The sequence below is a fragment of the Taeniopygia guttata genome, chromosome 18, assembly GCF_048771995.1.
Source record: "Taeniopygia guttata chromosome 18, bTaeGut7.mat, whole genome shotgun sequence".
Taxonomy (NCBI): domain Eukaryota; kingdom Metazoa; phylum Chordata; class Aves; order Passeriformes; family Estrildidae; genus Taeniopygia; species Taeniopygia guttata.
In genome coordinates, this window is record NC_133043.1 from 6,852,037 (window position 1) to 6,879,660 (window position 27,624).

General features: G+C 43.1%; 2 protein-coding genes across 2 annotated transcripts in view; both read right to left on the reverse strand.

The window, feature by feature from the left end:
- Window positions 1-17,606, reverse strand: part of TBCD (tubulin folding cofactor D) — a 109,901-nt gene extending 92,295 nt beyond the window's left edge. Inside the window, exons 1-9 of the mRNA XM_032751706.3 lie at window positions 17,460-17,606; window positions 17,156-17,349; window positions 14,428-14,478; window positions 14,120-14,217; window positions 12,942-13,043; window positions 11,879-12,025; window positions 11,092-11,147; window positions 8,877-9,009; window positions 2,453-2,498 (exon numbers count right to left, since the gene is read on the reverse strand). Of these exons, the coding sequence (XP_032607597.2) occupies window positions 2,453-2,498; window positions 8,877-9,009; window positions 11,092-11,147; window positions 11,879-12,025; window positions 12,942-13,043; window positions 14,120-14,217; window positions 14,428-14,478; window positions 17,156-17,333 (811 nt within the window). The 5' untranslated portion in view covers window positions 17,334-17,349; window positions 17,460-17,606. The remainder of the gene's footprint in view (window positions 1-2,452; window positions 2,499-8,876; window positions 9,010-11,091; window positions 11,148-11,878; window positions 12,026-12,941; window positions 13,044-14,119; window positions 14,218-14,427; window positions 14,479-17,155; window positions 17,350-17,459) is intronic.
- A 1,270-nt stretch (window positions 17,607-18,876) lies between these two features.
- Window positions 18,877-26,491, reverse strand: FN3K (fructosamine 3 kinase). The gene is made up of 6 exons (XM_030287420.4): window positions 26,235-26,491; window positions 25,129-25,280; window positions 23,789-23,880; window positions 22,873-22,955; window positions 21,531-21,653; window positions 18,877-20,895 (listed from the first exon to the last, which is right to left on the reverse strand). The coding sequence occupies exons 1-6, from the start codon at window positions 26,379-26,381 to the stop codon at window positions 20,557-20,559; spliced, it is 936 nt and encodes a 311-aa protein (XP_030143280.4). The 5' UTR covers window positions 26,382-26,491; the 3' UTR covers window positions 18,877-20,556.
- Between the last annotated feature and the right edge of the window lie 1,133 nt (window positions 26,492-27,624).

Consider the following 27,624-nt stretch of genomic DNA (forward strand, 5'->3'; position numbering starts at 1 on the left):
GTTTTGATTATGAAAATTATAATCTACATTCTCTGAGTGTTTATGCCCCTGATTCTCACTGGAAGCAACATATCCAAGTGTGTTTCAGGGTCTAAGAATTTTAAATGATCTAACAAAACCAGAAGCTAGCAAATTTAATTATTTTACAAAGAAAAATTCTTGCACACTGAGGAAGCTTTCCCTTTCCTCATTTAGTATTCTCAGGCAGTACCAAATCCTGACACAGAAATTTTTATGATGATGTATGTCCAAAAACATTTAGACATGAGAAACACTGTGGATGTGTAAACAATCAGCCACAAAACCTCTCATTTGGGCACATCAAAGGTAACAACATTATTTGTCCAACAAGTAAAAAAAAACACAGAGAAAGGAGAATCTTGGGTTAATGAGGATAAAGTTCCAGGATTCAAAATTTCCATGGCTGTTACAAATAAAAAAAGCCCTTTTGCAGTTTCATTAGGGTGAAAAAAATTCTTTAGAAGTTGACCATTAGCTAATAGAGACTAATGAGTCAGGCTCTGAAAGAGCCACTGGGCTTCCAACTGCACTGCTCAGATGGAGCCACAGCAGCCAAATCCTCTGCAGCCTCCTTCCCCAGCCTCATATCAGGGGTTTCAAAACACAAAGAGATCAAAGCAAATGCAATTATTTCAAAGTCTGAGACACTGTAAGACATGACTTACAAATATGCTCAAGTCTTTAAAAAGAGAGGTGATGCATCTTGATGTACTAAAATTACAAATGAAACAATCCATGCAGACAACAATCCAGTGATAATTATTATTACTTCAATACCTTCCAGCAACCTGGATTTTTTGCAGTTATAAAAGCCCAAGAGACTGATCGTTTAGGAGGAAGAGGCTGCAGAAACATCATCATTCACAGACAGAAAATAAATTAAGAATATATAAATAAAGGCCTCTTCCAAGTCCTGCCAGCTCTTGAATCACTAAAATATCTACAGACCCATGTAAATTACTCCAGGGCTAGTGTTTGTTTTTAATCCAGCTTCTATGTCACAAGTGACTTCAAACAGGATCTTGCTTTGACATTTGCCTATTTTTTTTTTCTATTTCATCCTCAGATCTGTTATAATTAAAATCTTAGATATTTTTTTTTGTCTCTCTCATTTTCTTATCCTGAACAGTTCCCATCTGAATATCTGCTTCTCAGCTGTGAGCATTCTAGATTTTCTAGGGTAAATTCACTCATTGATACGGCCCTGATTTTCTTCCAATTACCAGACTCATAACTACTCACTATTCTTTCTATGCCATGAGCCAAAGCTTCTGATTTTACCAGCAGGGTTAATGCTGTGAGCTCAATACTGGGTTGTACAGTGCTGTACTGTGTTTTTTTCTAAATTCCGTCACTTTCTGTTGCACTGTCATTTTCCCAGCCTGTTTATTTTTCTGCTTCTCTGGCAGCCTCCCCAGTGAGTTCTGCTATTCCTGTGCAATGGCATTCCCAGTATTTGCACCTGTGTCATTCCATGCCGTTTGTCTTCACTATCTTATCTCCATCATTACCCATCTCTCAGGCATTTTCTAAGGAAGTGTCTGCATCTCAGCCTTAGGAACTGGGAGAATGATACTTTCCAGCACCAGAACTAAAAAACTTCTTCTCAGGGCCAAAATAATTTCATGAGTGAAATCACAAACACTCTAAGGTGAGTTTACATCCCTGCTTGGTTCCTGTGAATGGCACAAACCCCATTTCTGGTACTTGGATAAACTCCACAAAACTGACCAGGCCTTTTGTAGTGTTTTGGAACCAGCCACCATTTCCCCCTGCCTCCCTTTATTGCTGTCAGTAAGGCTCAAGATCACATTGCAGTCAGTTCTGATCATATTTTAAGATTCACCCCAAGACAAACATAATTCCAAAATGCAGCTACACTGTTCAGAAACCTCCATATTCTCTTTTTCTTTTTCTGGCTTCCTGTCTATCCCTAATTGCACCCAGTATAATCTCTTTTCACTAAAAAACTTCTCATATTCCAGAATTATCCCAACATGATTCCAGCTATGTCCAGTACACAGTAGGTTCTTAAAACTTGGGTTTCCTGAAATCCTGTGTTTGTATTATCACTTTAAGAGTCTCTGCAAAACTTCCAGCAGTAATAAATAAAAAACCAGTTTATGCTCAACTGAATTTCAAACAAATATTTTCCACATCTAACAGTTTATATGTTCTGTGTTCAGCTCCTGTATTACAGCAATGGCCAGTGTAATCACCTGCCAAATCCTCTGAAGTGCTGTTCCAACACAACATTCCCTGGTGGCATCTGCTCCTCCCTCACAGTCATTTCTGCTTTGGCTGCCCTCATTTTCCCTGTTTTATCACCGTGGATTTTACTCCTTACAGTACCACTTGTCACCAGGATAATCTTCTTTTCCCTTCTCTACTGCAATGACTTGCAAAACTGAACCCAAACGTACAAACTTACCATATGGTAAACAGTCTTCTCTCTTGCCATGTTTAAACAGCTGTGCCTACAATTAAAATAGGGAACACATATATGAAAACACAGAGATTCTGTAACACAATATATCAAGCATTTAGCTTTAAAATATTTCTAATGTTCTCACAATAATGTGTAGTGTTTGCTGACTTAAATAGCGTAAGAGGAAGAGTCTCAGGGTGCAGTTCTTCTTGGCAACTGCTCAGGGCACTGAGATGGCAAAAGAACACTCAAGAGAAAATGGAAAGAAAAAAAAAAACAGACTAAGAAATGAGAAAAGAAAAAGGCCACCAGTTTTGGGCTAGCTCAGGTCCCTGACCCATCAGGCTCAGTGCTGGGTCACAGGAGCTCAGCGTGGCGCAACCACTGCTTGTGAGAGACTAAACCACCTACAGACACCTGCAAATACACCTCCAGCAGGCCAGCTGCAATTCCTGCGCCCAGGGAACTTTATCTGCAGCTAAATATCCCAGTGAGATTTAACCCCAGCACTGCAGCCAGACCAGGGACTATTAACACCTGACAGAACACGTTACTCACTAAAAGCTTCCTCAGCTCCTCATGTATCAAAACCCTGGCCAAGCATTTGTTTGTCCTTGCTCTGGCACTCACCAGAAGCAAAATCTTCCTCAATAAATATGCCTGGGAGTTAAACAAGAACAGACTTCCCCTAAAAAGAGGTACTTTCTCACACATACCAAACACACGCACATGCCTCTGGCGCTGCAGGCGTGGCTGCGAGCAACAGAGGCAAGAAAAACACCTTGGGGCTGTGTACCCTTTTGGTTTGTTACTGAATTGTATTTCAGGATCACAAATCAGCACTACTACAAGTTATATATGGGAATTCGATATTATATATCAAAATACTTGAGATGTTAATGCAGGCAAGTGTGACGGCTCCCTTAAAAATGGCTTTTATAAAGCAGCAATGTAATAGAATGACTTCAGGCCCAGACAACAGAAATAAATATCACTTCAAATGTATAAATTGGCACAGCTTTTAGCAATATATGAAGTCAGTGCTAAAAAAATACAAAAATTTCCCAATTACATACAACAAAACTCTGCTTGTACTAAAAAGCCTAAAAAATATGTCAGAGGACCTGCAAATCTTTGTACAACAAATCTAGAGTTCCTCTAAAACTTTTCTTTTTTGAAACATGCAGAAACTCATTTCATCACTTTGTTCCCTGCATCCCCACAGTTCCTTCCCTGCATCCTCACAGCTCCTTTCTGCCTAACTTAAAGCAAACATTGTTTTTAAGGCACACACAGGCTGGCTCCAAATTATTATTACTATATTAAAGCATATTCAAACAAAGCACACTGTATATAAATAATTATTAATTTGAATTAAGAACTAAACTTTTTTTAAAGGGCCATAATATTTAAATTGCTTTTCATCAATAAAATATGTTCCCAATGGTTTAGGAATAAACACAGATGAAAATGCCAAATGTCTGGATTAGGAAAAAAGTTTTTTCTGTACCCAGTGAGGTGCACTGGGGGTCAGATACAACTTTGGAGCAGATTCCTGGAGTTTCTACAACTGATACATCAGGTATTTCTCTGTGTCAGAGAAGTTTAACAGCTGTTTCAAAAATAAATTTTACACAAATAAATAGGTAACAGCCAAACTGTGGAGAACTACTCTTCAGATATTCAACACAGCAAAAAATCCAGTGTCTGGGGTTTTTTTCTAAGTGTAGAGAAGACAAGAAGTGTTTGTTATTTATTTATGAATCAAAGCATGCAAAAGCATCCCCAAGTCCAAACCTCTAAAACTTTGGAGTGCAATAGATGTATTTTTCTCAAAGGAAATAAAAGAGTGTTTTAACCAATGCTGGCTTTTGGGAAAGCAGAAAAAATATTTTCTTCCAGCACATGCTACAGTCAGGCATGTACAGCAAAGTTACTCCTTCAGAAAAATACTGTAAACCTGGAGCTTACAGGGGTCATACTAAAAAAGAAATGTTCATGATGCATAAATGAAAATCATGAGGAAAAAGAAAAAAAAAAACAGCAAAAAGAGCAAATCAGCATTACAGTAGCCAGCTTAAACTTCCTGCCTTGAAGGAAGAAAAATATCCAAGGCACACCATTCACAAAAATCTGATACAAACAAAGCAATTAATAAGCTTGGTTTGCCACCTGCACAGGCGTTTTGGTGTCAGCAGGGCTGAGCACGAGGAGCCTGCCTGTCGGAGCATCCCGCAGTCGCAGCCACGGGCTCCTGCCTAACGAGGACACAGAGCACACACCAACCTACCCAACCTGCTCAGCTCTTCAAAACTATGCGACTCCCTCTCTTATAAATAATTAAGCCACCTACAAATTAGAGAAAATCAGTGGTGTGCAAGCAATGACGACTGTCAAGTCTGGCTCTGCTTTAGAAACAGTGCAGGGCAAGGCAAACAAAGCCCAGTTTCTTAATAATCCCAGCAGAGACACCACACCTGCCAATTGTCTGCATAACCCACTTTGGGCCCGACCTGCAGGAGATCTATCAGTCGGGATCATCTCCAGGACTTGTTCCCCAAGCTACACAAATCACCGTGAGGGTGGTGGGGAGTGAGTGGATCTTCCTGCCGAGCAGGAGACACAAGTCTGCATCTACCCTCTGGTTGTAAGCAAGAGGAGGACTGGGAGGATAATTCCAGCCTCGCTGGGAAGAGCAGGAAATGATCCCTTGCGCTGCTCTGGAGCACCCCCTGGTAGCCACACAACACCCCGGGAATGCCACCAGCCATCCCTGCCTCCAGGCCAGCAGCAGGGAGGGAGAACATGCTGGCAGAACTGAAGTTCACTTGGAAGGAGGGAATATTTAATGCATTCTACGTGCAGCTGAAGGTAAAATGGGTTAGTTAAAGGCTTTGCTCTTACTGTGCCTCCACACAAGCAGCATTCCTGCTGTGGGCTGCACGTGTTTGGGTGTTGAGCATCAACATGACACCAACACTGACAGACACCAACACAGTGATGGCAGCTTTCATGTGATCCCAGTTATTTATCAGCTGAACATCTGACATGTTTACACTAACACATGGAGAGCTGACAGAGTATCTCCTTTTCCATCTTGATTTAAAATCCACACATTTTAAATACTCAGAAGGAAAAAAAAATTAGCAGCTTGAGATAGTACTATGCTCTAACAAGAAACAGCTTTGTGCTAACAGAACTTTTGAACCTTGAATGAAACACAAAAGTTCTGGCGAGAAGAGAAAAACCCAGCAGTATCAGACAAGGCCACATTAGAAGAAACACTCCGTGACAGTCAGGAGAGAAATGGCACGAGCAGAAAGGAGTCAGTGCCCTTGGTACCTGCAGACATAAGAACATTTGTACCCCCCACCAACACTGCTTTTCCTATCACCAAACCACTAAGCAACAACCCCTTTTTTTTAAAAATAATACCAATAGACAATCCTAATACAGCCAATTCTTTGAGAATGCCAAAAACACAGAGACTTGGGAAACATTCTATTTGGAAATATTCTATTTTTGTGCCTCTGGGTCTGAAAGAATAGAGTTAGAGAGTTCTTTCTTCCCTGGAGCCAAATTTACATAAGCATGTAGCTATTGCTAAATAACCTTTGCATTAGAGACAGCTCAGGGAAATGCCTCGTTCTTAAGACTCTCGAGTTTCATCAGATCACTGTGTAGGGCGTTTTATTTTTTTTAATTATTACTCACACTTGTATACTGAATCACTTATAAAACAAATAAGGTTTAATAAGTTTCAATGCCCAAGGCTACCTCAATGTGATGACATCTCTGTCACGCAAGAACTGGGAGTGCTGCGCCCTGCAGCGATAACTAAAAAGCTGTTTGATATAATGGCAGGTTTAAAAGCAAACCTCCAGACCAAGAGAATTTAAAATGCAGATTCTTGAAACAGGCTAGAAGTTTCCTTCAAGTAAACAAATGTTATAAAAAAGTAGCAATTGCTTAATAATCCAACATTTTCAGTCCTTGAAATGCCAAACTGGAGCACGGAAGCGAATGAAACAGAGGTTTCAACAAGTGCAACAGAGGTTTCAACAAAGGAGGGCAATGAAACACTGAATTTGAAATGGTGTCAGCAGAGGTGCCTGCTGGTGCCCCCCGTTGGGAAATGGTGAGTGCTGAGGACAGGTGGAAGGGAGCAGAGAGCCAAAGGCCCCGGTGCAATTACACCGTGCAAGGCGGGGTGCGTGTTCCGACAGGAGCCGCGGAACAGCCGGACTCGTTCTGCACAGAACGCTGAGGGAGATGAAACGCAGCACACACCTGATCAGCCAGGCTCACGGCCACGAAGAGGCAGATCAAAGTCAGCCACGGCCAACTACTCACTGCGTCCCTGACTTGCAGTTTCAGTTCATTGAAATGCAGGAGTTTCGTCTCTTTTCTGAGCTATTTTTCCGTGCTAGCCTCGCTCGGAGCTGCTCAATAAATGCAGGCTATGAGCAGCACAAAATCCTAACCCAACCAAAACCCACCCTGCTCCAATGTGGAGAGACTTTTTATCCCCATTCTGGTGGGTTACATCATTCCCAAAACCTGCACAGTCCCAAAATCCACCTTGCTGTACTGACCAGAAACTGAAAAATGATCTTTTTCCTCCTGTTTGTTCAGAGACACGGCCAAGCAGCTGCAGTTTGACTCTTAAAGTAACAAAGGGCTGGAGGAATCCAAGGGCAAAGAATTCTAAAGCTTGTTGCCACAACTTTTAGTTGCCCCTCAGAGAGACGTACTCGGCTTTACAAATTTAGTGATTATTTGTTATGTCAAAATATCTTGTATTTATTTATAGAACAAACAAAATATATAAACATTATATACTATATGAAGTTAGACTTGCATGCTGAAGTGTTTACTTATTTTGAACACTTATTTTCAGCCAATATTTTTGACAACATAGCACTGCTACAAGTGTGAGACAAAGTTCTTAATATTAAAATATTAAGAATATATGTAACTATATTTAAACATGACATTTATAACATTCAACTCTTGAAATAAATATTTCCTGCTCTCCTTGAGCACCTACACGTATGCATATACCAGTCTGAAAACCTTTACTCCCTAATGATAAAATTCATTGTAGTGACTGAAAGGAGAAATTGAAAACTAAATGCAAGAAAAAGCTTTACAAATCTGCTCATATCTACCAACTGGAACAGGAGTTATGAGCTGTGGAGAGGGGGGAAAAAAAAAATCCCAGAAAAGCAAAGCAGCAGGCTCTGCTCCCAGGTCTATTGTATCACATTCTGGTTTCGATTCTACTTGTTGAGTATTCACCTGTTTCGCTTAGTGCGCACTAATGAACAGGTGGATGGAGCCAAAGCCAAACTCAAAGGAATTATGACAAAACACTAATGCATTATACATCCTGCAGGTCTCATCATGCCCCGGGAATGGCAAACACTCAGTCTCCCTTTCCAGATCTGACAATAAAATGATGAAACATCATTCTGTCTTTTGAAACGCTGCAGTGCACACAAATAACGCTTCCTCCTGCTTAAGTAGCAGGTCCTCAGTTATTCTAAATATAGATCATTTCTTCTCCCTTCTGATTTGGAAGAGCTCAAGAGGAAAAAGAAACAACTAAAAAAAAAAAAAAAACCCACACACTTGCTCCAGACTTTTGCTTTGATGTTTAGTACCACACTGCACACAAGTCCTCTTAGTGACTGGTTAAGAGTGGCAAATTAATGCAAATTATCAAAACTTGTACAAACACCAGCAAATCCTCAAACCTGTGCAACTGCAAATACTGCACAAGGGCTCATGATCTGTCTCACCTGCACTGCCTTGGTCAACAACCAAAGCAAGAAGGAACAACAATTCCTCCCCCCACAAAATCCATTCTGCCCAAATATATTTGGACATCAAAACTGGCACAATCACCAGACGTGTTACCCGAGGATTTCAAAACATACCCCATCACTTTTAAGGGTGTAAAACTACAACAAATCTTTTATCAATAGCCCTTCTTAGGATGTACAAGAGGAGCAGTGCCCTGGAACAGCAGTTCAGATTTTTTCCCCACGCACAGTGTGTCAATTTTAAAACCCAAACTAAGAATTCAGCTCTTTTGAGTCACACACCATTATCAATTCACAAGGAAAGGACATTCAACAAAAAATTCATTCAGATTAGCAAACAAACCCAAACTTACTGAAATGACTGCTACTTTGAGAGTTATTTATAAATATCTATACTGGCAATTTTACTTTCATTTGGGGATGACAAAAAAAGAAAATACACATGCATGGGAAGTTATATTCTCTAAATTGCTGTGGAGGAAATTCTCCTTTTTTCATTGCCAGGACCCCCTCTGCATTTGCTGTCAAGGGCCTCCTGCAGCAGTATAGGATGGCCATAAACCCAACTGTCTATATTTTAAGGGAAAACCAGTATTTACCAGGGCCTGGAGCATGCCATTCACAATGACAGTGCCCTCCATGGTCTGGGAGGAGGATTTGGACAGCATGGAGAGCACCCAGTCCAGGAAATCTGCCATCCTGCTTTGCCTGACATCAGGGCGAACAATAAACCTGTCACAGGAAAAAAAAGAAAACATTGCAGCCATTGACACCAAATGAAAAATTACTTTTCCTCCTATCCAAACTGGTTGTAGCTCCTGGCAACAATTCTTCAGCGTGTCTTTCCCCAAATCTCTGAGGGTGGGAACACTCCAAACCATCCTACATTTAGCCCATCTGTTTCTAAGCAAGGCTCTGACCTGGAATTTTGTTTTCACTTTAACCCAGCTAAAAACACAGGTTCTAGAAATTTCTTAACTCTAAAGCAACAAAATTTCCAAAGCTTTTAATAAATTATTTATATTAGAATTAGTGAAAAGCTGACACAAATAGGTGGATTCTTCCTCTCTCACCAAAAACAGCCATTCTGCAAATCTGAAAATCAGTGGAAATGAGCACTGGATCTCTTTTGCACTGTCACCAGTCAGGCCCAGAAGAAGCAACCAGCAGGGTTACATTTGGGGTTTCAGATATTTGAATATTTGAAAAGGTCAAGCACCTGTTATTTAACACACAAGATGGGTTAAAAGATGTATTTTTAGCCATCTTAGAAAAGGGAAAAGGTGTTTTTCATGGATAAACTATCATAAACCTACTCTCAGCCCTCCCCTGAGCAGCCAAGCTGCAGTCAGGGCATCACTTCAGTGTCCTGGCTCCTACAAACCAGGTCCTGCTGCAGCAGCAATTCAGACTACACTTGTTCTCAACTCAGCCAGTGGTAAAAAGGCACATGGGGAAGCTCACCCAGCACAACTCAAGGAATTCAAAGAGGATGTGCCCCAGAGCCAGGACCTGGATCCTTCTTACACCTACAGATAACTGGGGAACAGCCCCAAGAGCTGACTGATGGGGTATTAAGTACATGAAATACAGAGAACACCTCAGCAGTGAGCTGCTGGGATGGACTGGCTTCCCAGGCAGTCCCTCTGCTGCTCAGCAGCAGAACAATGAGGATTTGGGGTGAGCTGCAGGAGGGTTGTTTTGGGCTGGAGGATGAAGCTGCCTTTGGCCCAAGGGCACATGTGAGAGAAGTGACCTGTGAAGTGGCTGAGCTGGTTCCCAGACCCTTCCTCAGCCCCAAGGAGTTTAAATCTTTCTTTCCCAAAGGAGTGTCCTAACCTCCAGACTAAGACCAGGATAAGGATCAGCCCCATCTCCTCCTACTGGAACCACTCACTGAGCAGGCAGAAAGGAGAATTCATGAAACATACTCCAGCTCCTTTGCCCTGTGAGAAGCAGCTCATTTTGGAAAACAGGAGGTCTTGAATCCTGATGTTTCTAAACTTCACTTGAAATTCATCAACTCCTTGGAGCACGAAGTAGAGCCCAGACTTTCTCTTTCTCCCCAGGAGCTTTCCCAGAGCGTGCTACAGAGTCAGACTCCTGTATCTTACCTCTCCATCTGTCCCAGCACCATTGTGCTCCTGCCCACCCAAATAACAGTCCAGCTCCAGGGAAATGGCACAGAAACCTCATGTCAGAATGATTATGCTCAGAACTGGCTTTGGGGATGTGAGAACAGGGAAAAGCCTTGGAGCCAGCCTTCTAATTTCTGGTGAAGCGTTTTAATCACCAGGCTGTTTTGAAAATGGTGTTTTCATAATAAACTAAATAACTTTAAGGCCACTATACAGCACCATCACAGCCTTGCACACCTGGTACTAGAACCAGCTTCATGTATTCTGTCCCCAAATTTGTTCTGCACATATACTCTAATTAAAATTAATCAGCGCCCTCTGCTGAGCACAGGCTGCAGAGCAGAGCTGGGGCTTTTGCTGCTTTAAAAAGGGAAAAAAAACCCCAAATCAATTCCAACCTGAGCAGAATAATCCACTAGAATATCCCGAAATGTGGACTGGAATAGATACTGAAACAAGAGACATGTGTGTACTATCCCTGCTTATGGTCTTTGTAATTTGTTTTCATGTGCAGAGGAAGCAGTATTCCCAACAAACACTGCTGCATCCAATTCAAGCAACAGCAATAGCTCACAGACAGCTGGCAACTTCCAGCCCTCCCAACACTGTCATGTCAGATTAAAAAACTGCAGGAGGAATGGGAGCCTTTTTGCCAAGATGCACAAAAGAGACTTACTTGGACACCAACACAGCAGCTGCATCCCGAGCCTTGTCACTGACAACCAGGTAACACTAAAGGGAAAAGAAAACTGACTGCAAAAAGAATTCATAGATGGAGATAGAAAACAAACTGTGTAACAGCCCTGTACATAAGAGACTACTGAATAATTACATGACAAATATTATGATGATTACACACATTATGTCATTATTATGGTTATAAACTGAGCTTAAAGATAGTAAAAAGTTCATTTTCCCATTTAACAAACTGTATCTGAGGCAGTCTTTTTGTGTGCCTTTCAAAGCAGGTTTATTACTGAAGGTTCATTTGCTGAAGACTTAATTCACAGACACATTGTCCTTAGTGCTGCAAGTGTCAAAGCTGACACCCACTGGAACTTCATCTGTTTCTTTAAAAATCTTCACACAGTCACAGCTTCCAAAGTTGCTCACTCTGATCAAACACTTATTTTCTCTAGAAATCCTCAGATTTGCTTTTCAGAGAAGCTTTCTGGCACTTTCATGTGCTGAAAGCCTCTAATATATTCAAAGTCAGGGGCTCACCTCAGATAAAAACAGTTTATTAAATCAGGGGAAACAAATTCCAGTCTCACCTGACTTTAAAGCAGCAAACAACAGACTGAAGATCCAGAAGTACGAAAAAACTCTTTACAGATTAGACACAAAAATACAGAAAAGAACGTCACTGAGGAATATACAGAATATATTAATATTTATCACATCCTGAATGATTGAACCAAATGTCCCAGGTCTGAAAGCACCACAGGATGTGTTTCCCTCACCTTGGCTAGGTCCAGGATGCGATCCATGGTTGGCTGCCGTGCCTGCCCTTCCAGGGAAGTGAGGTTTCCATCAAAACGGGCCAGATCAAAAGGGATCAGGCAGATCATGGACAGCCACAACAAGAGCATGTAGCGAGTTTCCCAAGTCTGGAAAGGAATGGTAAAACAAAGGTTTTTTACTTTATTTTCTACAATATAAAGAGCACAAACTACCCCCTGGCTCCAAGGAACTTTCAAAGATGAGTAAGACAAAATTCCCAATGTGAGTGCCCTGAAACTCCAGAGGACACACAACTACAAGCACCCCAAACAACAAAACTGTAACAAAATTAATGGACCCTTCCCCCCATCAGAAATCTAGACAATCTTGTTTCCTTTCCTAAGGAAAACTGCACCTTCCAATTTTCCTGGTTTTCCCTTCCCTTGGCCTATCTGTGCCTCCACTCACAAATAGAACAGAATTCTGGTTTTCTCCTTAATTTCTTATGTGTTGCTTTCATGAGTTTACTGCAACAACTTCTGAAGAAAGAAGTTTTTCAAGATCTAAAGCAGCAAAGTGCCAGAATTTATGTTTATTTTTAAAGAGATTTAATTTAGAGCAGCAATAAAATTATAGTCTTCAAATCAGTTATTTTTGTTACTTATAATTGATAATGATCTCTCTTAAAATTCATCTATCTTAAGAAGATATCTGGAGTTCTTCATTTTCCTTATTTAAAAATATAACAATATAAACTACAGTATCCTGGAATCAGACTGGAGTATTTTTCAGTTACTCCTTTTAGAGGTTCAGTGCCTTTCACTGCCCTTCTTCTCACTCTTGTTGCAATCAATGTGTTTCTTACATGAGTGCTTAAAGATTCTACTTGCACCACTCCTAAATCCTTGAAACAAATCCCAAGAAAGAAAACCAAGACCTCTCCTTGGGGAGGGTATTTCTCCTGTGACAAGATGATGGTTTTCACACCAAAACCAGGGGTCTGTCACTGCTTTATATACTCTTTCACAGATTTTTTCCTTCAGCTTTTCCCACTGGAGACAAAAAACTTGAACAAGTGCTCACCTCAGGGTCTCTTGGGTTCTGCTTTGCAAGCATATCCAAAACAGGCTGCAGGTCCCGAACTTCATGAGGGAAACGTGGCAGGAAACGTTTGTACCCTCTCACCTAAAGCAGAAAGTTTCAGAATTCAGAACCCATCCAGCACCAGCACGTACTGAGGGGAAAGGAAAGACCCTTGGAGGAATTTCTTGATTAGGATCCTCATGTCATAAGGAAAGTATGCAACCAAAGTCTTAAATACCTTGTTCTGGCAGCACATTTCTCCCTCTCTCAGGATTTTTCATAAGGGTGCACAGAGAGAAATGAAAGAGAAAACAATTTCTACTTCTGCTGCTTGTTTTACCCATGTGGAATGTGTTTGGAGAATTGTTTACCTGGGGTGATTGCTGGGTTGGATTCTGGTGAGGATTGTTTGTGCCTGATGGCCAATCCAACCCACCTGGAGCTGGATTTTCCAGAGAGGGTCATGAGTTGTGTTAAGAGTTAGAAAAAGTAGTATGTAGTTTTAGTTTCTTCCTTTATATAGTATATTAATGTATTTTAGCATAGTTATAATAAAGAAATCATTCAGCCTTCTGAATTGAGTCAGACATCATCATTTCTTCCCATCGGGTTTGCCTGCATTTACAACACCTTGTGGTATTTGTGTTTTTACAAAGTTATTAAGAATTCATGACATGATAATGAACTTTAAAACAAGGGACATCTGGAGATTGTCTAGCCCAACTCTCCTGGTAAAGCAGAGTCACCCCAGCACCCCAGGGTGCCCAGGACCACATCCATGGGTGTCCAGTATCCCAAGGATGGAGACCCTGCCTCCTCTCTGAGCCACCTATCCAGGGCTCAGCCCTTACAGCCCAAAAATATTTTCCTGTGCTCAAATGTAAATTCCACATTCATCTAACTGCTCATCACTTTACTTTTCAATGTTATAACTCATGTTTTATCACTCAGCATCTTCATGTCTGCAATTTCTTTTGCATTTAGACCAGGATTTTTAGTTATCTGGATCATTAAATAACATAAACTATCATGAAAATGGGAAACAAGAGAACTATCTTTCACAGTACACTTTAAAATATTCAATCATACTAGACACTTATTTCTTTTATTTTTGAAAATAACAAAGAAAATATTCATAACTTACAAATTTCAGTTAAAGAACATTAGGATTTCTTTACCTTTGTAATGATGTAGAGAAATTTAAAAGCCAGGTGAACTAGTGAGGGAGGAGATCCACTGTCCCATACTATCTCCAACAAGGAATTCATCATCCCCTCTAGTGAAAGGAGAGAAAAAACAGTGAGACTACATGCAGGCCACAGAGTTTCTTGTACTTCTGATAGAACAGAGGGAGACAACAATTATAAAATGGAAGTACCTGCAAGTAAATGCAAGACACAGCAGTCTTGCAATGCAAACCCAGATCTTCCAGAGTAACAGATGTTTAAGTATAGATACAAAAATTATTTAAGGCTGACATTCCTACCTAAGTGGTGATCCAAAAGGTGAGGCTGTTCCTGGTACCTGTCCATTATACCTGAAAATGAAAAGATATCTGTGATAAACTACTCCAAGGTTCTTCCAGAGCCCTAACGGTGAGATACTCTCTCATTCTGAACAGTTTTAGCTTAAGATCTCTGCATCCCTGAGCTGTCACCACCTGTAAGCAAGGTCACAAAGTTAGAAAACCATAGAGTGGATGGAGCTTGGACCAACCTGGGATAGTGGAAGGAGTCCCTGCTCATGGCAGGGAGGGTGGCATGAGATGATCTTTAAGATCCCTTCCAACACAGAGCAGTTTATAACTCCAAGTAACACTCCAAGCACAGTCTGTCCCCCTCACACTGAGCCATCAGCCCACTGCCAGGAGTCTCTCCAATTTCCTGGGACAAACCTCCCACAAGTAACACTTTGCAATGAGGGTGCTCCTCACAATCCTCCGAGCTAGTTTCTTATTTTGAAAAAGAACATAGGGAATTGTTCAGCAAAGAACAAAGAATCCTTAACAAACTTTAACCTCAACAAACAAACTGCAGCTCTTACCACTCTGCTCCTCAAAACTGTTCACATCACTTACTCTATTTTGCTGCCAGAAGCACAGTCTCTTCCTTTTGGATAGTGACTCAAGAAGGAAGAAATTGAAATTGAGTATTGAAAAAAAGAATAAGAACAACTTTCCAAAGCTTTCAGACACAAAAGCTTTTCAGTTTAAGCCCAGAATCAACAAAATGCACCTACAGAAATGAAAGCTGGATTCCCAAGATCATTAACTGATCCAGTGTGGCACTGGAGATTGCCCAGCTCATTTTAGCTATTTGGTCAGAAAACAGCTTTTGAATTAGAAAACCAAAACCCCTTTAACCTCCCATTTTCTGTATTTGTTTCTCTCACCAACACCTTTGCCCTCTGTCCTTTTCCTCTGCTTGTCACATCAACCCCTACACTGAAGACTCAAAGCCAACAGTGCTGCAGTTGACCAGTGGATGACACTGCACACCCACTTTCAGACACCAGCCCATCCCACAGCATCCTTGTGCAATTCCACTGGGACACCAGGACACCATCCAGAGGGAAACCTGAGTTCCTAATCACCCCTGACTTGCCACCTGAATGAATGATGCCTTAAGCTGCATACAAACAGCAGAACTAGTGAACACAAATTCCAGCACCAAGCTTTCCAGCAGAAGTGGAATTGAGGAGCAAATTCTTTTCCCAGATCACAGTCTGGCAAATATAAAATAAAACTCCAAATATAAAAGCTGAGGAGAATACACCTAAACCAGATGTTCTAAAACTATTATTTCTAAAGAGATCTTCCTATATTTTGCTACAAAATTGTAGTTGCAGATCAAACTGTTTCTCAAACTTCTGCTTCTAATGGTTCATCACAAAATGAGCACCGGGAGTTTTTCTGAAAGCTTTGAAAACTTTCATTAAAATCCGCTGGAACAATGATCACTGCATTCCCTGCTCCCAGATAAATGGTATTCCCTAAGTCAGTGTTCTACCCCACACACTGAACCTCTTGGCAGATTTGGGATATTTTGTCCAAGAAGGATCAATGACACCTGAGCACACTAAATATTACAACCCAATACTGAACCCCATACATAACACCTTTTTAAGTATATTGAGCCTGTTTTTACTGGGCAATGATACACAGGCAGAAAGCCTCATAAATAGAATTTAAATGCAACGAAACACTCCATATGATGTGACAGAGAGGCACAGCAAGGTGATTTTTCCAGCAATGGTTTTTCCTGTCCCACTCAATCTGACATTACCTCTGTGATGCTGAACAACCTCAGCAATGAGAGTTCCTGGGATTTCTGTCTCAGCAGTTGCATGTCCATCCTTTAGATGGAACAGTTCAGCCAAGCACAATAATGCTACTGAGACACTTCTGCAGGGTCAGATCTCCAAATTTGGGGGGTTCTGCTTTATTGTTTGCTCACCTCATTACTTCTTGTCAAAAACAAAGCTGCTGGGTCAATATTTCGGCTGTGGGTTTTGCAATTTCGCCATCCTTCACAAAAATACTTGCAAAATGCCAGTCTGCTAAATTCAGTTTGCAAATACATGAAGCACTGAATGAAGTTCTGCAAATCCCCTCATCAGAATATTGACCCGACACACAGATGTGCCTTGAAACAGGCTGGCCACCCAGGACACTGCTCCATGTACCTCACTATGGCCTTTCCACATTCAGCTGAGGCCAGGGGCAGGACAGCTTTCCTTTGGTGGCACAAAAGTCACACCAAGTTACTTAAAATTGGAAAAACATACACGATCTGTATGGATTCAGTCACTCTTCACATTTCCCCATGAAATGAAAAGGTAAATAGAAAATTGACACTTTAAGGCACCAAATGGGTGTGTTATGATGAGTAACAGAGTTGTGTCGTTTGACAGACATACAAACTCTTAACTAAATTATGGCCTGAATTTGAACAGGAAAGCGAAGGCCCAGCATGAGTCAGAATTACAATTTCTAAGAGTTAAGTTTTCATTTACAGCAGTTAAATACCAGGTAATAAAAGAATATCTATATGGAAAACAGAAGGAGCAAAAAACCACATCTAAATCCCAGCATTATCACTGACCCCAAAACTAGCGGTTTGGTCCCTTTTTGGGAATCAGCAATAATAAAACCAATACCACATAATGAAATGTTTGTGTCATGCAGGATCACTCCCTCTGGCTGCCGTGCTCACCTATGAAGCGTTCCACGGCCATCTCCCGGGTCACCAGCTCCGCGAACACTCCCCGCAGGTTCCCGATGAGCTCGGCCACCTCCCGGCTCTCGGAGAAGCTGTCCAGGATGTTCCTGTCGCTGATGGCCTCCGGCTCCCGCTCCTCGCCCTCCTCGGGCTCCCGCCGCTCCCCGTCCATCCCGGCGGGCCGGGCGCTGCCAGCGACAGAAGGAAGGGTCAGTTGCACCGTCCCTCAGGGCAGAGCAGGGCAGGGCCCGTCCCGCACACCCCGCCCGGCCCCTCCCGCCGCCCCGCCCGGCCCTACCGGCCTCGGCACCGGAGCCGCCGCACTCGCCCCTCCGGCCCGGCCCGGCGCGGTGCGACCACCGGGACACGCGGTGACGGGGCACAGGCAGTGACCGGGCACAGCGGTGACGGGGCACAGCGGTAACCGGGGACAGGCGGTGACGGGGCACAGCGGTAACCGGGGACAGGCGGTGACCGGGCACGGGGATCCACGCGGGACAAGCGCCGCTGCCGCCCCGGGCCGGGCCCGCCCCGCCGCCGCCCAGCTACGGGCCGCCAGGAGGGACAAAAGGCGCGGCGGCGCCGCCGCCTCCGAGCGCGGGCCCGGCCCCTCCGCGGGGTGGGCGGGAGATGAGGAGGAACAGGAATCCCTGGGGACACCCACCAGGGATGGTGAAACCCACCCTGGGGACACGCACCAGGGATGGGACACCCACCAGGGATGGGACACCCACCAGGGATGGTGAAACCCACCCTGGGGACACGCACCAGGGATGGGACACCCACCAGGGATGGTGAAACCCACCCTGGGTACACACACCAGGGATGGGAACATCCAGTTTGGGAATACCCCCCAGGGATGGTGACACTCACCCTGGACACACACACCAGGGATGGGAACATCCAGTTTGGGAATACCCCCCAGGGATGGAGACACTCACCCTGGGGACACCCACCAAAGACAGGAATACCTACTGGGGCTGGGGACATCCAGCTCGGGGACACCCACCAGGGATGGTGAAACCCACCCTGGGGATACCCACCGTGGGGGCAGGAACACCCACTGAGGACGGGGACATCCAGCCGAGGAACACCCAATGGAAACAAGAAGACCTACTAGGGATGGGGACACTCACCAGGGACAGGGACATCCACAGCTGATGGGGACACAGCCCCAGGGACACCCATCAGGGATGGGAACATTTAGGCTGGAGATGGGGACATCCATCCTGGGGACAGCCAACTATGGGGTCTGGGGATGGGACAGGGATGGGAAAACAGGCATGGGCACCCAAGCACTGGGTGAGGATGGAGATAGGGACCCTCAGGTAACAGGGATGAGGACCCCAGGGGAAAAGACAAGGACAGGGACAAGCACACAAGGTGTGGGGGAGACAGGTGGATGGTGCCATTATCCATGACCTCCATTCCTTTCCCAGACCACACCAAAACACTGCATTGCATGGTTAATACCACAATACATCAGCCAAACCTCACACAGCTCTGGAAACAACATTCCAGCCCTGAAAGCTGCAACTACCGCTCCACTGATCCTCAGGAAATCCAAGGAGGCACTTCAGCCCAGCCAGGATGTCACAACAGGTGAGATGCTCTTTCCTGCTATCCAGCAGCTCCATCCACACCCAAATATTTTATCTTCAGGCTCAAATTCATTCCATCAAACCACAGCCACAAAACACACGTACACCGAACGCTGGGTTTCTGCAAGGCAAGTGTTTTATTTGAGAAGTTTGAGTTCACAAGTACTTCCCAGTGTGATACAGGTGGGTTTGTTCCCATCATAAACACCAGTGCACATGCACTTTGCTCACACCTAGATCTTCCAGCCATCAGCTACAATCCCAACTGTGTTCCAACCCTATTGTTCCACTTTTCCACTCTTACTTTTGTTAAGTTTTATAACCAAACATGACAGATTCCCCTGATTCAATGGAAGCAAAAATTTTTCACTATTTGTATCATATTTACAGAGAGCTAAATGCATTGTTTTAAACCAATTACAACATCAAATTTTAAACTTAGTTAAATCTTTTATAGCACAACCATTTAAAATTGAGAAAAGTCTAAATATATCTGAGCAATTTTACTTATAATATTTTAGTATTAGTCATGCCAACCATCTGAAGTCTGAATATTCAGGTGATTCTTACCCAAAACTTCTAATTCATATACTTTTACTCTCCTTTCCACTTCCATTTAACCCCCCCAGAATCACTAATGTACCCTAGCTTAGATTGTGCACCAGTGTCTTTGCTGAACACTTTTCTCCCCAAATTCCCACTGCCTGTGTTTTCTGTAAAAATAAAGCAGTAAGGAGTAATAAAACCCCTTACAAGTCCATCAGATTTGACACTGTTCCTTCCATAACCCAGTGGTGGCACAACAGACCAGCTTTGCCCACTGCACTCATTTTCTAAAATTGAAAATATGTCAAGAACCAACCAACCCAGCAGCCACAAGTGCTTCTTCTCACCCAGCCATGGAGCCTTCCTCCCACATTGTACTGTCTTTTTACAAAATTATTTACATATGTTACTATTGTAGTACAACACAGTGAAATATCACACCAAAACAATGAAATGCTTTATCAGCTTTGAATGGTAATAACCTACTTCTGACTGTACAGTTAATTACCAAGGAGCTAGACATCCTTCCAGAAAATACCATTGGAATTTCAGTTCTAGCAAGGAAAAATGAATGTAAATTACATTAAATTAAAATAAATATTAGAAATATTATTAATTACATGTGTTTGCCAAATGCAACCAAAGGGTCTTGACTGCTCATTAAATTAAAAAGAGAATGTTTTCAGATTCACAGAATCTGACTGAAATTTTGGATTAGGACATTTGACAGGCAAAAGGAAAGGAAAGGGAAACAGAAGACCATGGAAATATTAATGGGGAAAGACAGAAAGCTAAAGCAGAACAAACAAGGGAGCAGACAGAAAGCTAAAGCAGAACAAACAAGGTCAGACACAAGAACTTGCTTCCAGCACCACTGTCCCACGGCCACAGCTCTCCATAACAAACTGCTGCTGGAGCAGCAGCAGGACTGGGAAGATGCTGCCGTGGAACAACTGTGGGAGCACAGCAGCTATGAGGTGAGAGAGCAAGGGCAGGCTGACTGTCCTGCTGCTTTCCAGGTGCCTTGACAAACAGTGCAGCCCTTTCCTTCAGCAAGGAGGAATCTGTGCAGGGAAACTAGTGCACAAGTTAAAGATTACACAATTGCTTTAATTAGTGAGGCTCAAACTGCATTAAACCTTCCCCATATCAGGTGTTCTACCATCAATTCTGAGTTTGTGGTACTCGGGGTGAGGAGGGACTGCTCATTCCTAAGGGACTGTGTCAGAATTTCTCAAATGTACCTGGTTACTTCAGAAGTTTCTTCATCATGTTTAGGGTAGAGCCCCTGTACCCAGTCCCAAAGTGGTTCCAGTGGTTGATGTAATTAAAGAGCTGATACAACTTGTTCCGTTTCTCAAATCCTGGAGCTTTGGGTATTTTACTGTGATAGGCAGAGAAAAAAGAGCTGCTGAACCCCCCAAACATTCCAGCAATGGCCAGCTCAAATTCTGAATGGCCATAGAAGCAGGCAGGGTCAAATATAATTGGCCCAGAGTCGTCCTCAGCCACATTCCCTGCCCACAGGTCCCCGTGCAGGAGAGCAGGAACAATTTCTACATCACAGAACATCTCAGGAATCTTTGGCTGAAAAAGCATAAACAGATATGTAACAATTAAAGAGTTTTGAAGAAAATAATAAATAAAAGTACTATAGCATGTTAGAGCCTAAGCTGGCCAAATGCTGCTTGTGTTCAGCCCTCGTGGAATGGTTTGGACATTGATGGCAACAAGAACAACCCAGTGATAAATGTTCTGGATTGTTCCTGACCAAGCTCAGTAAAGCATTTAATTCACAGTCTAGTACTAACACCTGGTACTGATGTATTGTTTCTAGGTATGGATATCGTTGGCTGTCATGAGAAATACAAAATAATTTATTTTAAACTAAAAAGTTTCAATGGCAAAAAGAATTGCAGTAAGCATCTGGACCAATAAACAGAAGAGAGGGGGAACATCCCTGGTGTTCCCAGAGTGCTGCATGGAACATGGCCTGAACCAGCCTCAGCCTGGGCCAGGTAAAACACAAATCTGTCCAGGCAGCAGAATTTCACACACTTCATAACACCAAGCTCTTAGGATTAACCATATTATAATTATTACTAGCTGTATTCTCAGAAATAAATGTTGATGCCTGGGCAAATCCCTTATAAAACACCTTTACAATCCCACTGATACACATTTTCTGAAATTCTAGAAAATAGATTTAAAATGGTGCATACTTTTAGCTGTGACCAGAGTTCTCTGGCTTCTCTGTCTCCATAATCTTTTTCAATCAAATCCAGCTGAGCCTGGAGTCGGTGACGGATGAAGAAGGATGGCCAGTCACTCTGCCACTCATTCTCCTGGAAAATACATCACAAGTTTGTCACACACAATTTTAACACACATTCATTCAGTGTTAATAAGAGAGATCCAGTTAAAACACTCAGTGCTAACACAATGGCCTGGACAATGTCAGTGTGACCAACGCACAGCAACATCAGCTGTTTTATTTTGGGTGCACTGCTCCCTACCACACTTTGGTGGGGCTCTCTTTAATATAAGTTGAGGTTCTGGCTATTTTCTTTCACTCTCATTTTTAGAATTTATTTTAGAGGGAGAGTTTCTGGTGAGATCATTTCAGTTGTTCAATGTCGTCTTTCAAATCTTTCTGGAAATGCAGAAGTATTCATTCATTTTTACTGGATAATATAGTAAAAATGTGGCAAACCCCGATTCAGGGAAGAAATTATGATTGGTTGTAGATCAGAAGGCTGAAAGGTAGCTTTATTAAAACTATACTATATTACATTAATATACTATTTAAAGAGCTATTATACTATCTTGCATACTTACTTATCTAACTCGTGACTGTCTGCTGAGAGTCCGACACACAGCTAGATCTAATTAGTCATTAAACTTAAACAACTTTCACTAGAATCTATTTAAGCAATTACTTCAAGTAAACAATCTCTATACTACATTCTACATGAGGAAAACAAAGAAGTAGAGATAAAGATTGTTTCCTCTTCTTCGCTCTGCATTTCTCTAAGAAATCCTGAGAGACAGAATTATGTCTCTCTGTCTAGAGAATGTGAATGTCACAGGTAACATGTTTCTAATTTGGTGAAAAGCTGTACAGCAAAGAGTTTGAGATGCTGGAGGTTCATCCAGTTGTTGCAGAATGAAATCCTGACACGTGCAGAGCCAGAAAATGGTGGAATTGTCTCCAAGAGTCCGTTCCTCTCCAAGAGCCCTTTCCCATGTCTCATGAGCTTACATGATGAGGCTCTCCAAAAGCAGTGCAGAGATCCACATAGCAGGGGTTAATAAAACCAAGATATGGTATGTGAAAGGGACACTGGTTTTTTCAAATATCACCAAGCTAAAGAACCACCACATCACTCCAAATTCTCACTCAATCCACCGTGCCTGCAGGCCAGTACCAGGGAACAGGGCTGGAACAGGGAAAGCAAAGCTGTGGTCAGAAAGCTGCAGACAAATGGAGCAAGCTCAGGTATGAGGAGTTTACAGACCTCTACAAGTGCCTGTTGGCTTTCACAGCTGTGGAACAGACCATACCTGTGGGATATAACCACAGCAAGTGGCTGTGTGGAATCCAAACTGATCCACAAACTGGGCCTCGGAGTGACCAGCTCCTTTTCCTACAGAACAAAATAAATATTAGGGGATTTGAGATCTTTACATGGTGAAATTTGCAAACTTAAGGCAGGAAAAATAACTTTAAGCAATAATTTACACTTATTTCATGGTTACAGCCCTTTCTAAACTGGAAAGAAATGTTTTGGACTTGAAGATCCTGAGTGGAACTGGAGGCATAGTCAGTGAGTTTGCTTTGGATGAAGGAGTTGGACATTCAGGAAAGGAGCCCAAATACAGAGTCACAATCTGCTCTTCTGGCACTTGGACATGTTGCCATTAAATGTGGCTTAGGTTTGAGTCATACAGTATTTGGGACCTGCCAGTAATTTGGCCTTCATTCAAAAATAATGGATGATAATTTGTCCACCACTGAGTCAGACCCAGTCCACTCTGAAGTCATGGGAACAATACAGATACAGGCTGGCACTTGAGATTTTAATAGTAACAACTCAAAAAAAATAATTCATTATATAGCTGATTTGTTTTTCATTTATGCTTTAATTCACTTTGAGGAGCAGCAATTTTTGAATATTTTGCTACTTGAGTTAAAAATATCATCCCAAATATCTTTAAAGGGGAGCTTAATTCTGCATTTAGTAAGGGACAGTATTCTGTAATCAGTAAATTATCTAAACCAATAGCATGCAAAAAATGGGATTTCTGTAAGCTCAAGAACATTTTAAGAGAATGCATGAGGCTGAAAGGTTTCACTGACACTGAAGAAGAGCCCAAATTGCCAGATTGACTTAGGAAAGTTGAAAGCAATGCTGCACCACAGCCAAAGGAATGGCTTCCTTTTTGGTTTTTGGTTTAGTACATTACATCAATGCTTTACCAATTGTGCTTCCTTCAGTCCTCAGCTTCTCTCCAAGTTTCTGGTTATAAAGATGAAGTTCTGCTATCTGCTCTCCCAGCTTTGAAGAGTATCTGTGGGATCAAATAAACCAAAATGAAACAAGTCAATAAATATTATACAGAAAAAAAAACATCAACTAAATATGACCAAGGCTAATTTTGGCAAACATAGAACCTTAATTTCACAAGCACCTAACACGGTGCAATGACTTAATAACAGCTCTGAAGACACAGATAACACAACAAACACACTAAATGCTCTTGCAAGGAAGGTAAAGAGAACACAAGGTTGTATAAACAGGAGCAGAAAGAGCAGGAGGATGGTGTGCTCCTCCTTATCAGCCCCACTATCAGCAGAGAACCGAACATGGGACCTCCTGTTTGGCTTTACCCTTCCAAATCAGCTGAGCAGCAGCTGAAAGGATAAGTCTGAAAAGAAGGCGTAGGCAGGGATTGAGTCAAGGCTGCCTAATGCTGAAGGCAGACAACTAAAAACCAGGAAAATTTTCCACAGGTATCTTAACAGGAGTTTCAAGGATGGAAACTAACTTCTTCTCCATGCCCAGAATGGTGGGGGGGAATTGATGGATTTAAAATTGCAACCAGAAGGACTAAGGTTAGACATTGGGAAATCCTTTCTAGAAACAGTGGGATAGATTAGAATAACCAGTTTGTGGAGGCAGTGGAATTGCCATTATTGTCCCAAATAAAATAGATGGGTTGCACAATCAGCTGCCAGAACCACAGGAATGACACCGTTCCCATATGGAGGCCTGGAACACAGCAGTGTTCTGGAAAATCTGTTTTCAGCACCACATGACTCCTGATTTCCATGTTCAGGTTGGCTGACAGGTGAAATGCAGATTCATATTATCTTAACTTAATCATGGCTTAAATCATACTGGAAGATTCTACAGAGAGAAGCAGAAGTTTCGAAGACATAAGCAGCCTGTAAGGCTAAAGAAACCTGTTGGGCTGGGAAAACAAACTCCAGTGAAAAATCTCATGAGAGAATGATGAGCCAAACTCAGCTGTGATTAAATTCAGTGCAGCAGCATCTCAGCACACAAATGAGCAGTGACAGCCATTTCTAATGAAGGAAAAGCAAAATATGGACAAGGAGTGTGTACACACATATATAGATACATACACACACATATATATATTTTAATATGTGCACAGAGAAACACAGATCTCAACAGAGAGAAGCTCTGTCTCTGAGAGAATAAAGCAACTCTGCTCATGAAGTTTCCTGGCTGACTGTAAGACACTGAAAAAAATGTGTCCCAGATCATAGTAAAAAGAGATGCACGGACATACTTGTTGAGGTGCTTCATCTTTAGGTACTCCATGGCAAACATGGCTCCTCCTCCAGGCAGGTCAATCACTTTGATGGGCTGAGGCACTCTCACAATATTGGTTTTCTGAATCGCTTCCAAACTTGCCATTTCCCCTTCAAACATTTTTCTAGCCTGTCAAGGAATAAGAATATCCTTGGGCTAAACTATGGACGGCTACAAGGAGTACTTCTGACAAAGTGGCAAGGAGTTAATTCCTCTTGATAAAAGGAGAGAGCTGCAGCAAGGCTTCAGTCCACACAGGAAGATTTAAGGGCCTTAACACTAACTGCTTTTTTGTTTTCCTAAATTCATTCCAGGGTTGTAGGATATGTCACATTTCACCCTTATTTCCAGCTGCTTATGAAGACCCCAAACTACCTGGATGCAACAGCACCTCTGAGGATAATGTGGCCACTACTAAATGAGGTAACACTGATCCCTTAAACTGGTTCTCCTTTCCCCACAGGCCACTGGATGGATATGACAGCACAAATACTCAGCATGTGCTGTGCATTTTTGAAGCAAAGCTGCTGTTTTTCACAGCAGTTTAGGATGATTTTGATATTGATAAAGCAAAATTCTGATGCACTGTGGTGTTTGAAAAAGCAATTGAGTATTCATTTAATAATAGAAAAGTCAAGAGCTTGGCTTGAGAAGCTGTAAGAGTTTTACTTTTAGAAATGCCAAAAGCAACGAGGATGTTTGAAATTTCTGTAGCTTTGATGATAATACGTGAGTTTTAGCACTGGCCCCTGATTGTGCCCTCCCATTATCAATCCTCCCAACAGCAACATGAAAAGGAATGCAAAGTCAGCTCTGGGCTTTTCCAGACTCCAAGTACCACAGTAACAGCTTTGTGCTTGGCCTCCTTTTTACAGGAATTACAGTTCATTCCAGCTGTTGAGGGTTATCACATTGCATTACGCTCCATTTCACGCTAACCAAACCTGCTGCATTAATTCTGCATATAAAATAGACACAGCTTTAATAAGAAAACTCAGAACCGAAATAATTATGTATTAACAAGCAGCTGCTTTTAAAATAAAAAGCTATCTCTATGCAATCATAAGATCTGCCGGCATTGACCTGAGGTTTGTGGTTGATTTTCACAAATACCCGTCCTCTGTCTGTCTCATACGTTTGGCCTTGGCTGATGCATCCTCCCCCTGAGCTCCCCAGTGCTTTCAGAAGGTTGGTGTTCAGCTCTGCCTTCAGGATCTTCTCCATGGTCATTTCCAGGCTGCTGCAGCCGCTCCTCTGCTAAACCTGCTGCGAAACAGGATTAAAGGTCTGGGTCCTTCTGCCACTGTCACTCTGCGATGAGGTAGGAAGGGCCACCCACCACAGAAAAAAATGTAAACAGCACAGCTAAAAAAAATAGCTCAGCCAGAGACAATACTTCAAAATGCTTTGCTTGCCATGGGCTCTTACAGATATACATGACAAATAAAATTCTTTATAAATATTTGCTACGATAAACTGGAGAGATTAATTCTAGCAGAGGTGGGTCCTGGGGCCTCTCAGCGGTGCTGGAGCTGCTGGTATTTGTAGTTTGGAGTCCAAAGCGCCGGGATCGCCTGCGGAGGAGCGGTTTTCGGCCGATCCACTAGAGGGAAGCTGAAGGCAGCCCCAGGAATGGCCGCAAGCGCTGTCCGGGGGGCATTTGGTGTGAAATCCAAAGCTTCAGCCCACAAGGATGTGATGAAATCCGTGAATCGGCCGGGTGGGGTGCGGGGAGGAGGATGAGCCAGGCGGGGAGCCGGGCTGGAGCCCGGATTCCCTGCGGAAATCCCTGTCGGTGGTGCGGGAAGGGGAGATCCCGGCCGGGACCCGCGGGCACAGCGCCGTGAGCGGCACCCCGGCCCCGGCGTGAGGGGCGGCTGCTCCCGGTGTGAGGGGAGCTTGTTCCTGCAGTGATGGAGCTGCTCCCGGTGTGAGGGGAGCTTGTTCCTGGAGGGATTGAACTGCTCCCGGTGTGAGGGGAGCTTGTTCCTGGAGTGATTGAACTGCTCCCGGTGTGAGGGGGAGCTTGTTCCTGGAGTGATAGAGCTGCTCCCGGTGTGAGGGAACAGCTCCTGCAGTGATGGAACTGCCCCCGGTGTGAGGGGGAACGGCACAGCAGTGATGGAGCTGCTCTCGGTGTGAGGGGCGGCTGTTCCCGCCGGGATGGGGGTCAGTTCCCGGTGTTATGAGGGGCTGTTCCCGGTGTGAGGGGCCAGTTCCCGGTGTGACAGGACTCTGACACAGTCCCGGTCACTCCCGATCACTCCCAGCGATAGCTCCCGATCACTCCCGGTCACTCCCGGTCCATTCCCGGTCACTCCCGGCGATCAGTCCCGGTCATTCCCGGTCCATTCCCGGTCACTCCCGGCGATCAGTCCCGGTCATTCCCGGTCCATTCCCGGTCACTCCCGGCGATCAGTCCCGGTCACTCCCGGTCCATTCCTGGCACTCCGGGCGGCATTCCCGCGGCGCT

Bases quoted from the DNA above. Each gene is read 5' to 3' on its own strand.
- FN3K (XM_030287420.4), bottom strand. From the start codon at position 26,381: ATGACCATGGAGAAGATCCTGAAGGCAGAGCTGAACACCAACCTTCTG. The intron at 25,281-26,234 runs GTCAATGCCGGC...ATTCCTTGACAG, and splicing joins AAATCAACCACAAACCTCAG to GCTAGAAAAATGTTTGAAGG. The intron at 23,881-25,128 runs GTATGTCCGTGC...TTGATCCCACAG, and splicing joins AAGATGAAGCACCTCAACAA to ATACTCTTCAAAGCTGGGAG.